Consider the following 16276-nt stretch of genomic DNA (forward strand, 5'->3'; position numbering starts at 1 on the left):
ACTTCAGAAAACCCTCCATCAGCTACTGAGTTTGTCCTCACCTGTTTCAAGGTTAGTCATCCACATGAGTTTAAAATTGTCATTGAACAAAGAAAATAGGATTTTCTTTGGATAAAGAAAGGATCAAAATGAGTTTAAATGATTTTGTTATTTACCCTCTTAGCAGTCTGGCTTCTTGGTCTTGCTGCACCTTGATTGCTACTTTCAGGAGGTTGAGATTCTGGGCTAACAAATGGATTCTTGCAGCTTCTTAAGTAGTGGCCAAACTCTCCACACCGACTGCACTTGTTCCTTGAAACCCCACCTCTATGCAACCTTGTGTGATTTTCAGGTGTGTCCTCATGTGGGTCTCTCCTCCTGAGTTTCTTAGGTCTCCCTGGTGCTCTCTTGTACAAGGGAGGGAGGATGTATTCATCATTGGTTGTCGGCCACATTTTCTGACCATTAATGGGAGTTATCAAATGGCCATAAGTTGCTCTATATGCTTCCCTCCTATAGTATGCATTCACAAAATCTTCTGGCTTTTGTCTATTGTGTAAAATGGCAGCAATTGCATGCCTACAAGGGATCCCCACCAACTCCCAGAAGTTGCAACTACATCTGTGTTTCTCCAAATCAACAACAAACTGGTCCTGTGTCAGCATGTTCTTCACCTCAAACTTATCTTGCCCAGAAGCTGTAGGCACCCAGTATCTAATCATTTCAATCTCATGGTTTAGTCTTTTCAATGGCTTTGGCATCACATCCCCCGGGTACTTATCTAGCTTTTCATTCATGGTAGCAAACCTCCCCATGATGTAGCTTCTTATCCAGTCAACCATTGTCAGAATTGGCTTATCCCTAGCCAACAGTATTGTAGCATTGAATGACTCAGACAGGTTATTCATCAACACATCACATTTAGGATAAAATGTGAAAGCATGTTTGCACCATGCCCTTGTAGGTATTTGCATCAGATATGTGTAAGCTTCTGGATTCAATCCCTGCAGCTCTGTCATCTTCTCTGTCCACAGCTGGTGATAGGTTGCTTTTGCAGCAGCCATCATCAAGTTCCTGATCACAACTCCTCCTCCAAATTTTTTTTTAAAATTGGCATATAAATGCCTCAGACAGAACCTATGCTCAACCCCTCCAAGTAGCTCATAAAAAACTGTCAGCAAACCCTGAAAACAATAGACATGTTACTATTACATTTTAGGAAAAAACAAGAGCAAATGTCAACAACTGAGATAATAGTGAAAATTTACCTTCTGTTGATCTGATATGAAGATCCACCTCCTATCAAGGCCAATGTCATCTAACAAGAGCTCAAGGAACCATCTCCAACTCTCCTTGCATTCTGACTCAACAACTGCAAATGCTAAGGGAAAATACTGATCATTGGGGTCCCTGGCTACTGCACACAGTAAAATCCCCCCATACTGTGTTTTCAAGTGCAAACCATCAAGACCTATAAATGGCCTGCACCCTCCAATAAAACCCTTCTTGCAACCCTCCAAACACATGTAAAATCTCTTAAACCTGGGTTGTAGTGTTCCAGGCAACCTTTCAATATTGATCTTACATGTATTTCCTTTAGACTTTTGCAATAGCTCTGCACTGAACCTATACAGAAGATAGTACTGTCTGCTTGCATCTCCCTTTACAATCTCCATGGCAATCTGTCTTCCCTTCCAAGCTCTCCATTTAGTGATTCCAGTAGAAAACCCAATTCTGACCTCATCAACCACCTCAGACAATCTCAGCTTCCTTGTCATCCTCACCTTCTCAAGCATTTTGCTAGCTACCCACTTACTATTTGCAGACTTGTTGTTGAAAACCCTCAAACATGAATGTGGTCCATGCATTGTCTTGATACTGAATGTGTGTTTTCCTCCCACCTTACTGCAAAGCATCAGCCAAGGACATTTATTCTCAGATTTTTTCTTACATTCAACCCTGCACCTAACACCATCATTCTTCTCATACCTAATTTGCCTTCCATTACGAATAGCATGATCCCTCACAGCTACTTTAAACTGATTCAAAGATTTGAACTCCATCCCTATTTTGAACTTAAAATCCTCCCTCATGTCTTCTTTGTGATATTGTGGGAATTTTTTCCTCTTAATAGGTAGTTCCTCATCATCACTTCCAGAAACACTGTCCAGCTCATCAGTCTCCCACTCATACTCCATGTCATGGTCACTGTGTAAAAAACTTCCACCTTCTTCATCACCAAGAACCACAGAAGGCTCACCACCAGCAATTTCATATACCCCTTCATGCATCTTCTGCACCTGCTCATTCAATGGACTTCCGTCTCTCCTCATATAATGGGTTCAGATAAGGGTCACGTGATACTCACGTGCTTCCCTCTCTCCTCATACCTTCTTTCTCTCTCCAATTGGACGTCCACGTAAGCCTCCTCCATTAAGAAATAAACGGTAGGACTAATGTTGCACACGACCTACAACGTCGGGGACCATCCATGTAATTAAATTAGGTGGGGGACCAAAATCGTGGTATTGATAAACGTCGGGGACCAAAGTTGCAATTAAGCCATAAATCAATTTCAAGCTTTTACCGTCCATATATTAATTAAAAAAAATCAATGTATTTCAAAGTCTCATCAAATTTGGGCCGGCCCCTACCGCTTAGTGTGCTGATTGTGGGGCGAAGGATTAGTCTCACGGCTGTCGGCTGTGGGGATACCTTGGTCAAGACCAAAAATTAAATTTCAAATTCTAATTCTGTTGGAGATAATTATTTAAGAATTCTATAAAAAATGGAAATAAGAATTTCATCAATTTATTCAAATAAGACAGAAATATTTCACATGTTCATCAAGAATATAATCATTGAACATTTCAAAAAAAAAGAAAGAATATAATCATTGAAACTAGGGGTTCATAATTTATCTCAAAAAATAAAATCTAATAAAATCAAAGTTGAAGTTTTTTATTGGATTTGATCGGATTTCAGATTTAATTTTCATAACCGAACTAATGTACTCTAAACTAAATATTTATAAATGTATACTTTTGATTTATACATATATCACATCATCATACTTACATGTTTACATTCTTATATATTTATAATATAATAGTGTATTTATTTATGAAGATATATTTAAGTTTTTCAAGTAATTATTTCAATTTGTGCGTCGTAATGCTCTCATAGGATGGAGCTATCTTTCGGGGTATGACGGGTTGAGATGGGATTGTCGTGCAAGCAGCAAAAGAGGTAGCTCAGATGGTGTCATGAGCGGATCCAGCCCATAGTGAGGGGTTTAAATGAACCCTGGAAAAAAAACTGCACTTATTTCCTATATAATTTTTTTAAACCCCTGACAATTTTAAACTATACTAGTGTAGAAAAAGTTTTACACCTATTTGCACAAAAAAACTCTAGTTTTTTATTATATTTTTACCGATGTGTTTATTTGAAAAAATTGAAAATACCCCTGACCCCGGGTCCTAGATCCGCTACTAAATGGTGTATGTGGTTCCTTTTATTACCTCGAAACAAAACAAATAGTCTATTTATTCAAAAATGATATATTCATAACTCATTTTTTATACACTTCATTTCCACATATTTTTATTTCTATCACATCTTATAATTTCTTTCTCATTTTCTTCGTGTCTCTCTCCTCCTCCACCTCATTTTGAGGTGTGAACCATTAATTATTCGTCTATTTATTCCTATAGAACATAGTTGAACATTGTTTTAAGTAAGCCAAATTTATATTGAGCACAAGAAGTGCCAAATAAGCGTACACTATACAGACCAAGGGCTAAAATCAGCAAAAACAGAGCAAAGATAACAGAACAGGGGAGGGGGATACGAGAACACAACTTCATGCATGTTTGATGAACATAGAATCAGACACAGAAGCTTCAGTGCCTTATTTAACTTTTCTATTTTCTCCATCATTTTATCTTAACTTTTTTCATTTTCATTTTCAATTCTCAAGGTGTCAATGAAAGATTTCCCACGAAGTTCTCGTGCCAAGAACCTTTTTAAGTATTCTTCATATGTGATTGGTTTGAACATTGCTGGTGCTGTTGGTGTAATAAGGCTTGGTGCTGGACCAAAAGTTGATTCCATACTAGGGCTGTGAAATGTGGCAATAGAAAGCCTTTCCTTCTCCGAGTTAACCGTTGCTCGGTGTTCAATGCTTCGATAAATTCCATTTGTTATTATCTGCGCCCAGTTAAATTATTCCAAAAGATGAGTCTATGAAGTGTTTATGAGCAATAAAATTAAGGACACAACTTATACATCATAATTAAAGGCACAAGAACGTATATATGATTACCTCTAATATGTCTCCAATGTTAACGATGAAAGCATTCGAGAGGGGTTTAATGGGAATCCACATTCCATCTTTTTTCACTTGAAGACCTTCAACATCATTGGCTTGGAGAAGGATGGTGAGGCCACCAGCATCAGAATGATGATTGAGTCCCATCACAAGCTCAGGTTGAATACATGGAGGATAATAATTAAATCTCATTAGTTGAGTCCCTGAAGCAATGTGTTCTGTCATTTCTGCAGTCTCTATTGTGAGGGCATTTGCCATTAACTCAAGGATCTTAATAGCAAGTTTTTTCATTTCTACACAATAGGTTTCTAGATCGTCCCTGCATCATCAAGCCATATATTCCTCATATGAAAATGCAATATTAAAACTTTGAAGTAATTTTTTTCTTTCAAGTGTGTCATGAAAAGAAAAACATAATAGAAATAATATGAGAGAGAGAACCTGAATGTTGAGGGTAATTTTGGAAATAAGTGAGGCTTCCTCTTTTCTTGTGGCAAAGTTACCATGTAAAACACATCTCCCCAGTCAAGTTTCTGATCTTCAGACACAACAAAGAGTTGACCATACCCTTCAGAATCTCCTTGCTTCTGCTCAAACTTCTTCTTCTGTTCTAGTGGAAGATTAAAGAATTCTTGAACATCTTTCTTCACGTTTTCCACCAATGAAGTGTTGACTCCATGATTAATCAACTGTTCATATTAATCAAAACCAAGAAAACATAAAAATAATTTGCTTATCTTCATGATAAAAAATACACAAATAGCACAAATCATTCATTATATGTATATTTATATATTGAGGATGTATCTTATGAAAACGGAAAACGGAAGAAGAAATGAGAACCTGAAAGAAACCCCATTCTTTGCACGCTAGATGCAGTCTCTCCAGCTCAGCTACCTTGAGATCTTTAGACAACAGTTTGCTAAGGTCAATAACTGGAACCTGTGGTAATGGAGTAGTACTAGAGTTATTATATAATACAGCATTCTCATCGTGAGGACGAACATAACGCTCTGGAACTCTCGTATGTTCCTTCTTTGCTAGTTCTTGAACTAAGGGCACTGGAAGAGAAGTCACATCCATGGCTTCAGCTGAGTAAAATGGATCCTTTAATTAAGCATATCATTTGGTTCTATATATATAACTGGAATTGATGAAGAAGGTAACACACACGCTAATATTCCATGTTCTCTCTTGCATGCAGCTTGCCATCTGGATCCTATATATCCTGCCAATTCCCACCGAGTCTCTCTGGATCACTTGCCACCGCTAGCATATAATTTCCACTCAGTTGCGTGCTTGGGTGCCTAAGCCATGCATGGTACCTTAGCATGTTTATCAATAGCAGGCATACATTCGTGATTCGCCTGATGTGGTAAACTTGTAAGTGAGGTGTAAAAGGTGATGTAATACTTAGAATAATGTGTACCAATAATAAACATGTTTTGATTAAAATATTTGTATTAACATTTTTTTCTATGAATTCTACTGTTAATATTATTATCATTATTTGTAGACTAATCTTTCAAACTTTTCTCAACTCTTCTTCTCATTTGCATTAACAAAAATTTGTTTTAAAGCAGAGTTTTCGAAACGTCATCATCGTTTTCCTCTCTCTCTCTCTCTCTCGTTAATAAACCTCTACAATAAAATCTATCGCATGTGACGGTAATTTACTAAGCCACTTAATACGAGCATTACACCCAAAATAGATAACTACCTAAGTCAATGTCAACCCCACCGCATCTAAATTGGAGATAGTCAGTTTGTGAAATTTCATTTCTCCTTTTTCACCCTCCTCAAAGCATACTCATTTAGCTCATTGGTCCATATCAAGGATGGATGCACATTGTAAGGTTTGGGGCACTTGACCCCACGAAAAAATTCATATAATGTACTAATGATCCAATATATCAGGAAGCTATTAACTATTTTGTTGCCCTCACGGATAGAAAATGCCCCCATAGTTCCACACAACTAGAGCTGGGTACGCGGGTTGATCCGCCCCGCGTAGGCCCGCCCCGCACAAACCCGCCCTGCGCTGACTCGTCCCGCGTAGGCCCGCATTTTAGCGGTCCTCTATTTACCGGGCTATAGCCCGCACTAGTCCGTGGTTTTGCGAGTCAGCCCGCGGATTTTGGCCTCTCTTACCCTTTTTTCCCCTCATAGGCCCGCCCCGCATTGATCCCGCCTCGCGCTGGCCCGCTCTGCGTAGGCCCGCATTTTAGCGGTCCTCTATTTTTCAGGCTATAGCCCGCACTAGTCTGCGGTCTCGTTGGCCGGCCCGCGGACTGCGACCCGTTCACCCAGCTCTACACACAACCAATTATATAAGAATCACAAATACTATTGTGGGGGCAAGTAGCTAGCAATGTCATTTTATTGACGAAATATTATAGTTCTTCAAATTTTATGTTTATTATATTATTTAGAGGTAGATACATTTTTAATCCAACAATGATATATTTACACTTCATTCTCTCTTCCATTTCATATTTACTTATTTTTTTCTTTTTATCTCTATCTTGTTTCTATCACATCTCTTTTTTCTTTCTATTTCTATTCATGTGTGTATAAGTCATTTTCTTATCAAGTTTAAGAAAGTGCGTAGGAAAGATTGGTACTTTCTCTACTTTTTAGCTTCGATTCTGCTTTGGATTCAACAAACTTTTTTATTTTCTTCATTCTATTTGGGTGTATTAACTAAATGTAAGTTACTATGTGTGAACCAAAAAATAATTATGTCTATAGCTATTTAATTTTAGATATGGAAAAAAATTAATGGCTTGAAAAAAACAATTGTTTGTTTGGTTATGGAAAATCCTTAATAGTAAAATTTTGGTGGATAATCGTAAAAGTAAAGAGAAGTTTGTTTATGCTCGTCATGATTTTATATCGTGTATCCAAACATGCATAATGCATTAAAACTTGTTTATAAAATTATAATACATATTTAAAAAACATATTGTAATATATTATGTTTCTAGTATGATAAATTCACATGCATATATTTGTCTCCACACCAAAAAGTTCTGGATCCATCAGTGGTTCATATGTATCTCAGAAGTCAACGTCAACCACCGCATCTAAGGCTATCCAATCTCATCCAAATAACCAAAAATAAATTTGTCATCATTAATAAAAACCAAGCAATACTAACCAGTAACCAGTTCAATCTTATTCAATAGATAGTTTTCTTCTTCTTTTATCCTAGGAATTCAACAAATAATAATATTCGTATACAATATGGCTGAACACAGCCTCAATATATTTAGTGCGAACATAATAAAATGCAATCGTTATTCTAGCACATGCTTAACTCCAGCTGAAGTCAATAGCAATGTATATTATAATATAGAAATTCCAATGCCCTATATTCAACTTTTCTATTTTTCTCCAGTATAATTTCTTAGAAGTTTTCTTCATTTTCTATCCTTATGCTGTCAAGGAAAGATTTCCCACGAAGTTCTTGTGACAAGTACCCTTTAAAGTACTCTCCATAACTAATTTTTCTGAACCTTGCTGGTGTTGTTGGTGTAACAAGGCTTGGTGCTGGACCTATTATTGACTCCATACTCGGATTGTGAAATGCAGCAATGGAAATCCTTTCCTTCTCAGAGTTAACTATTGCTCGATGCTCGACGCTTGGATAAATTCCATTGGTTATTACCTCCAATATATCTCCAATGTTAATGACAAAAGCATTGGCAAGAGGTTCAACTGGAATCCACATTCCATCTTTTTTTATTTGAAGACCTTCCACTTCATTAGCTTGGAGAAGAATGGTGAGACCGCCTGCATCAGAATGAGGATTGAGCCCCGTCACAAGCTCAGGTTGAGGACATGGAGGATAGTAATTAAGCCTCGTTGCTTGAGTGGTATCTAAGAGCTCTGTGATTTCTTTGGTGTCTATTTTGAGGGCATTTGCCATTAGCTCAAGGATATGGATACCCAATTTCTTCACTTCTGTATAATAGGTATCTAGATCATCTCTGCAATATCAAGCCATACACATATGAGTAATTCATTTTCAGAAAATATGGACTTTGACCACTTCTTTCCAAACCCTGACGTCACTTGTGTGGTCAGAAAGAGATGAGGAATAACAAAAAGCACAAGATATTTTTTTTTTGAAAAGGCAAAATAATATATATATATATATATATATACTAATTAATAAGAGCAAAAGAGAACATAGCAGAAAAAACACAAGATATATAAAATGCGATTCAACACGAATGCCCACATCTACCTAGAAGAAATAATTTTCGGACACATTATAATCACTCGTAGCTAACACCTAACCATGCTCAACACTCATATTACTCCCTCCGGTCCTATTTATAAGTATGAAAGAGAAGAAAAATCTTGATCCTTTTTATAAGAACTAAATGAAAGTTAGAGTTATATTAATTAATTTTTTCCAAAGATGTCTTTATTAATTCTAACTTGTAAATGTGTCTCATTAATTATTCTTTTTCTTTCCCACTTTCCAATACTAATAACAAAGGATAATTTTTGAAGTTTATTTTGATTTAAGACAAATTTAATGCATTTTATCTAGTTTAACTACATTTCTTAAACTATGTGATTTTTTTTTTTGCTTATAAATAGAACCGGAGGTAGTACTACACAAAAATGTCACATATCTAGTCAACTATATAAATAAGGAATTAAATTGTGCATGGAGAGAAGAAAATGCTTTAGATTTATCTAGCGTTTGGTAACCGAACAAAATGAAATATAAAAGGAGAAAGAGAACCTGAACTTTGATGGTAACTTCGGGAATAAGTATGATTTCCTTTTTTCTAGAGGAAATAGAAACATGAAGAACACATCTCCCCACTCAAGTTTCTGATCTTCAGAAACCACGAATAGTTGACCATACCCTTCCACATCTCCCTGTCTTTGCTCAAACTTCTTCTTCTCTTCCATTGGAAGATGAAAAAATTCTTGAACACCTCTCTTCACGTCTTCTAGCAGAGAAGTGTTGACTCCGTGATTTATCAGCTATATATTTTAGTCAAAAGTTAGAAAGCATTACTCGCTCATTTCAGATATATTGATCATCCAACTTTTCGAAAAAGGTAATCTGAGATGTAGATCGATATTAATTTTTTATATTTAATTTATAGTTTATAATATGTAATTGGTTGACCTTGTTCTATTAGGTAGCTATAGACTCATGGTGCAAGTTTTGTTTTTTTGATAAGTCAAGAATTATGGTGCAAGTTTTATAGTCGCGAAAATTTCATTTTTTGTTTATCTTAATTGCATTTGTTTGATCATTTAGTATGGTGTGTGAGGATGAGTTATTTTGGCCCATCTAGCTTTTCTCAAGCTAATTGAAATTTACCTTTGAAATTAAGAAAATTTGGTCATTCACTTAATTTTCATATTTGTGAAATCACCAACTCTTCTTTTTATTTTCAAATATCCTAAGGTTTATGATGCATGAGATATGTGATATAATATAATTTTTTATGTTTTCAAAGTTAAGTAATTAGTGAAATTTCGATAAATTTTAAAGAATTTTGTAGGATGAGATTGGAAGAAAAAAAACTTTAATCACATAATGATCAAAACAATATATGCTCAATCATATCTTTTCTGTTGTCAAAAAAAAAAGAACTAAAACACTCATAGTCCATACCAATAAGACCAAAAAATACAAATTGAAGCCTTTATTAAACCTAAAACTCTCAAATTTTAACTTTCTAAGTGAAATTTTCACAAATTGATTTGTAATTAAATCATTGTAAACCTTCTACTTGAAACCATGAAGTAAAAGTCCAAAATAATAAATTTCACCTAATTTTGTTTTTAAAAAAATCATATTTCCGGCTCTTTATAACGTGACTTATATCTTATAAAGTACTTTATATCTTAACACTTTCCACTAATTTGTTATTCTTAGACTTTTAAATTTAAATTATATTCTCAATACATCATAAATATTTGATTAGAGAATTAATTAAGATTTAAGGTTCTTTTATTTGAAATGTGATAAAAGAACTATATTTGTTTATGCGTAAGAACTTAATTAATCAGCTGAAAGAAATTATAGGATCATATAAAATCTGAACAAGAATAACTAAAGTGCGATTATGTTTTATTTTTTTTCAAATTATTAAAACAAAGGGTCAAGAAGGATCGAATTCCTGACCACATGATTTCTATTATTATTTGGTTCATCCATAATTTTTTTTTTTTTAATTTCTCCGGGATGAAGAGGGAATGAAATTAAGGAGCAGAACAGAACAAGAAGCAGAAGTAACAGGGGAGAGCAGTAGATGAAAAACCTGAAAGAAACCCCATTCTTTGCATGCTTGATGCAGCCTCTCCAGCTCAGGTACCTTGTGATCTTTGGACAACAGTTTGCTGAGGTCAATAATAGGAAGAGGCAAAGGAGTAGTACTAGAGTTATATAATGCTGGTCGTTCATTGTGAAGACGAACATAACGTTCTGGAACTCTAGTTAGTTTCTCCTTTGCTAGTTCTTGAACAAAGGGCACTGCAAGAGGAGTTGCTTCCATGGCTTCAGCTAGCTGAGTATAAATTGATCAACAATTTGATTGTTTTTGGAATAGAATAATAGATCCTAGAAATATATATAATTGGAAATGGTTATAGTTATAGGAAGGTAAAACACAGATTATAGAAACATCAGATCAGTCAAAGTATCAATATTTTAATAATATGCCATCGCAATCCTCTCTCTTCAATAATAGTCATCCAATTTAAATATTGTGGTTCATATTTTTTTTTTGATAGAATATTGTTTTTTTTAATAGGCAATAAAAAATATATTGAATAGAAGTACAAGGGGTATTTTAACCCAATACAAGAGATAGAAGAAGGAAGTAGAGAAAAAACACAGAAAATTACAAGTACAAATACTTAACCCTATAAAAGATGAAACTACCCCACCTAATACCCCCTTGAAAATAAATTTAACAAAACAAGCCTCATTAAAACCTTGTTAGGATAAAACCCCCTTAGGAAAACCTAACAAAGAAAAAGAGTACCAATTTTGAGAAGTCAAGAGGAATTTTCAAGGGTGTTTACAAAGAAAATTAATGCCCAACCCAGACCCCACTGCTAAACCTTCCAAGATCAGACCAAGTCTTCAACCAATTTATAAATCTGAATCTGTATCTCCAGGAAAAAAAACCAGCACCATTTGACTTGTGAAAAAAGGAACAAGGAATCAAAGACCATTCAATGGGAACACATGAATTGGCAGCAAGCAAAAACCAATAACCTCCAACAACAAAAAATGAGTGCAGCAGCACCATCACTAGATAACAATAACAGCCATCCATACTTCAAATATAAGCTATCATCTTAATTGGGCAATACGAGAGCACGGGTCTAATATTTTAATATTGTGGTTCATATTAAATAATTTGAAACTAGTGTTTTTTACCCACGCGTTGCACGGGAAATATGTCTATTGTATTTGATACATTAATTAATACTTTGATTATTAAAAATATATTAAACAACGAATGAAATAGAAAAGTCAGAATTGATGAGTAAAGTGGACATAAAGACTTCTCTTCTAAGCGCGATTGAGACCAAGAGGAACTCGTTTCACATTCTTTGTAAATATGAAGACGATAACACAAATCATAGATATAAGGAATTATCAACATATTAATCTTAAAAAAAAATTAATGTGATAGTAGCACAAATCAGGATTGTGTAAGATATATCATAAAGTATAACATTATTATGTTTATTCCAACTAAGTAGGGATTGTAACATCCCGATCTGACGACTGGCCTCACGGTAACAACACGAGTCTTTTCAGTGCGCTTTGTCCTCACTCGCGCACTTCCCGGGAAAACTTCCCAGGAGGTCACCCATCACGATATTGCTCCAAGGCAAGCACACTTAACCATGGAGTTCTTATCAGTTGGGCTCCCGAAAAGAAGTTGCAACTTGTTGTCATGAGTAGTACCAATCAAATCTTTTATGCCCTCCTCAACTGTATAGTCCATCCCTATACAGTCTCGGAATACCTCCTGTTCAGGTGTGAGATCGGTTCATTCATGTGCTCCTCCGCCTAGAAGCCTGCCAGGAGCCGCTCCTTGTCTGTGCCTCACTGCACCGGCGATCACTCCCCGCCCTCGTCGGCCCCGGGTGTCACAGGCCCACCAGCTTCCGCTTGGTTCGTCCTCGAACCACACCGTACTGGGAGAGGGATGCAGAGCCCCGTTGTGCCCGGACCCTGTCGCACCACGAGGCGCTGTCGGCGAGTCGGGTTGTTACTGTGAGGTCAGTCATCAAGTCAGGATGTTACAATTGGTATCAGAGCCGACCTCTCCCAGTACGATGTGGTTCGGGGACGAACCAAGCGGAAGTTGGTGGGCCTGTGACGCCCGGGGCCGACGAGGGCGGGGAGTGATCGCCGGTGCAGTGAGGCACGGACAAGGAGCGGCTCCTGGCAGGCTTCTAGGCGGAGGGGTACATGAATGAACCGATCTCACACCCGAACAAGAGGTATTCCGAGACTGTATAGGGATGGACTATATAGTTGAGGAGGGCATAAGAGATTTGATTGGTACTACTCATAATAACAAGTTGCAACTTCTTTTTGGGAGCCCAACTGATAAGAACTCCATGGTTAAGTGTGCTTGCCTTGGAGCAATATCGTGATGGGTGACCTCTTGGGAAGTTTTCCCGGGAAGTGCGCGAGTGAGGACAAAGCGCACTGAAAAGACTCGTGTTGTTACCATAAGGCCAGTCGTCAGATCGGGATGTTACAGGGATGACAATGGGTAGGTACTATAGTACCATCTCCATACCCGCATTTTTAAAAATTACATGTACCCGTCTCCATACTCACGTGGGTAGCAACTCGAAGCTCTCCACCTTTAGACAATTCAATGTCATTATAGGAAGCTATCCATCTTTGCCAAAATCTAAATCTATGGATGACAATGGGTCTCAAAATCATAGGGTACCCGCAAAAAATATCCACTATGGGTGGGGTAAAAAACCGCTAAATGGGTATGAGGTTGAGTATAGATAATTACCCGCAAAAAATAGAGGGTATGGGTGCGGGTATGGGTACTATAGTACCCAACCGGCCCATATCCGCACACACATGTTATTATTATTATTATTATTATTATTATTATTATTATTATTATTATTATTATTATTATTATTTTGGAATATATTATCAAATTAACTTAAGCTATAGCTTTCAAACTCACTCTTTTTAAAAAAAAAAGTTTGGGATATATTAATTAATACTCTAAAAATAAATAATAAATAAATTAAGATAAAATCAAGAAATAAACCACCTAAATCCTAATCAAATCTAAAATTTAAAAATGTATTTTTTTTACTCTAAAAATAAATCAAAAATAAATTAAGATAAAATCAAGAAATAAACAACATAAATCCTAATCAAATCTAAAATTTTAAAATGTATTTTTTTATGAGAATTAATCTGAGAATGACACGTGTTATTTTTTTTTTCCAATTAGTGAATATTCTGCACCCTAGAAGATTTTTTTTTCCTCAATCCTTTTGCTTTTGATTAAGAAGATAAAAGCAGGAGTCCTTAAAGCATATGACATCTTACAATTAGTTGAAGAACAAAATCAATTCATGAAGAAGATTGAAACAAAAACCCAAAATGAAGTCTTGAAGAACAAAATACCCTCTTTCACCAATTTGAAAGGACTGTGGTGAAAGAATTGTATTTAGTTTATTTGTGAATCTTGGGGTAGAGCCCTTGTGAAACAAAAAACCAAAGGAACATTTCAGTCAAGAGAAACAAAAAATGATGTATTGCCACATATGTGCGCACCCCAGCAAATTATCTATATATGTAAGAAAAAAACAAAATAATTCTCTCACCCAAAATAATTGTGGTTACTTCACCAATAAACTTATACTAACAATCAATTTAAATTGAACTTAAAGAAATATATAGAGTAAAGTAAGATAAGTCACCCAATTGGCATACTAAAACATGAGTATATGCAAAACTAATGAGTTTGAGGAAAACATGAACCAACCTTAAGAATGAGCTAACCATACTCATGAAGATTAAATGTGAGCTCTTCATATGCTTTCATCAATTTTACTGACTTGTGCATCATTAAAAAAAAATTAGTAAGTTGTGCATAATTCACATACAGTGCAAATAGTATGCTTATACACACAGCTCAAACATGATGAATAAAAACGTGTAAAATTTGAGAAATGAATATAAATTCAGGCTATCCTAAGTTTCGTAAATTTCTATAAATTATACCAAAATCTGGTTTAGAATGACTTCAAACGCATGGATTTCTACAAACTATACTAAAATCTGGTTTAAAAAAATACAAAAGTGAAAGTAGAACAATAGAAAAAACATTACGTCTTCAACAATGATTCGTTAAAGGGTCTATGCAAAAATTTGTAAACTTTTGGATCAAAACACACAAAATATGTGAAATTTAAGAATCCAGGATTGAATTACGAACAAAGGATAAACTGAAATAGCACAAACCATCAATCACAACATGATAAACTCTTCTTCACGTAACATCATCTTACGGCATACCTCTGTCGTGATCGCGACATGTGGCAGAGGGAGAAATAGCAGCTATCAAATCTCTACGTATCCATGGTAGCTTTGTGGACCCTCAGCACCAAATCAACTCCCTTTTCTTAGAATTAACATTAAATAAATAATAAGATAAATTAAGATACACGGATCTAATATTTTAATATTGTGGTTCATATTAAATAATTTGAAATGTAAACCGTCTAATATTTTAATATTAATCGATGGTTTCAATGTGTGACTATTGTGCAGTTGACAGCATCGAATTCAAATTCATTGTTGCGTGCAATTTTGGAACTTAATCAATCAAAAGACTTTTAATAGGTCTCTATTACAAATTTCAACCATTCAATATGGCCCATAAAAAAAATCATTCAATATATGAAATGCCACTAGATAGATATGCTTTCTCTGGCCAAAAACTTGCTTATCACAAATTTCAACCATTTAGCATGTGCTTGGATCAAAATTGTACGAATAAATTTTAAATAGAATTAATTTCAATAAATGTAATTATCCTAAAAGTAAGTTAAAAATAAAGCGGAAGAGAAAAATAATTTCTGTAACGGTTTTTAGTTAGGGTAAAACTTAAGTACAGTACCATTGATGTTGTTGGTACTGTTCTTCAATCAAAAATTGACACTTGGAATTGCACTTAATTTTTGTTTGGCACCCTATCCTGAAACTGCAACACGTCTTCCTTCCCTCTTCCTCCAACCTCCAACCTTCTATCTCCCTACCACGCCCCACGACATGCGTCTTTCCTTGAGCCCGCGGATGTCAATTTAAGTGCTTGGCTCAGACGTTACGACATGGAGCCCATGGAAAGAGCACAAGCTCTTAAATTTTAGCAGCCTTGACACCGCCATGGTGGATTACAGATCCAATTTTACAAGATCACCCTACTTGATTGCAATTTCTTAATATGAAAGCTCTCTGTTGTTATCATTTTTTTGTTGACATTCCAGATATTTATTTATTCACACAAATGTTTCTGCAATCCTTAATATTGCCACTTCAGAGCCTGAGAAGATAAGTTTCAAATCCTCTTTCATAGGTTTATGGCACTGGATTCCCAATGTTCTTGTCTTTAAAAATGAAGGAAAAGCCAGGACAGGTTAAAAGAAAGGAGATTTACTCTAATTTTCTGTGGAAACATGGTTACAGAGAAAAAAGGGAAAGAATACTCCAATGCAAGAAGAAAGGATTCAATACTCCTCTCATTAGTGGAATTGGAACCTAAGTGGGTGTTTGGGTTTAAATCACTGCTGGAAGAATTGAACCAGTCCCGTATGGCTCCCCAGACGAAGGAATTCATTGCTGCTCTGTCTCATTTTTTGCTGATTACTGCTACTCCTCTAGCCCATCTATTTCTTTCTTTGTTGGCT

General features: G+C 35.7%; 3 protein-coding genes across 3 annotated transcripts; all 3 read right to left on the reverse strand.

The window, feature by feature from the left end:
- Positions 1–134: 134 nt before the first annotated feature.
- On the reverse strand, positions 135–2312 carry LOC130713336 (uncharacterized). The gene is made up of 2 exons (XM_057563108.1): positions 1248–2312; positions 135–1163 (listed from the first exon to the last, which is right to left on the reverse strand). The coding sequence occupies exons 1-2, from the start codon at positions 2310–2312 to the stop codon at positions 135–137; spliced, it is 2094 nt and encodes a 697-aa protein (XP_057419091.1).
- A 1230-nt stretch (positions 2313–3542) lies between these two features.
- Positions 3543–5501, reverse strand: LOC130710341 (oxoglutarate-dependent flavonoid 7-O-demethylase 1-like). Its single transcript, XM_057559565.1, has 4 exons — positions 5156–5501; positions 4754–5001; positions 4307–4631; positions 3543–4191 (listed from the first exon to the last, which is right to left on the reverse strand). The coding sequence occupies exons 1-4, from the start codon at positions 5393–5395 to the stop codon at positions 3928–3930; spliced, it is 1077 nt and encodes a 358-aa protein (XP_057415548.1). The 5' UTR covers positions 5396–5501; the 3' UTR covers positions 3543–3927.
- A 1967-nt stretch (positions 5502–7468) lies between these two features.
- Positions 7469–10946, reverse strand: LOC130710339 (oxoglutarate-dependent flavonoid 7-O-demethylase 1-like). The gene is made up of 3 exons (XM_057559563.1): positions 10615–10946; positions 9075–9322; positions 7469–8304 (listed from the first exon to the last, which is right to left on the reverse strand). The coding sequence occupies exons 1-3, from the start codon at positions 10846–10848 to the stop codon at positions 7722–7724; spliced, it is 1065 nt and encodes a 354-aa protein (XP_057415546.1). The 5' UTR covers positions 10849–10946; the 3' UTR covers positions 7469–7721.
- Between the last annotated feature and the right edge of the window lie 5330 nt (positions 10947–16276).

Source organism: Lotus japonicus, chromosome 4, assembly GCF_012489685.1.
Source record: "Lotus japonicus ecotype B-129 chromosome 4, LjGifu_v1.2".
Lineage (NCBI taxonomy): Eukaryota > Viridiplantae > Streptophyta > Magnoliopsida > Fabales > Fabaceae > Lotus > Lotus japonicus.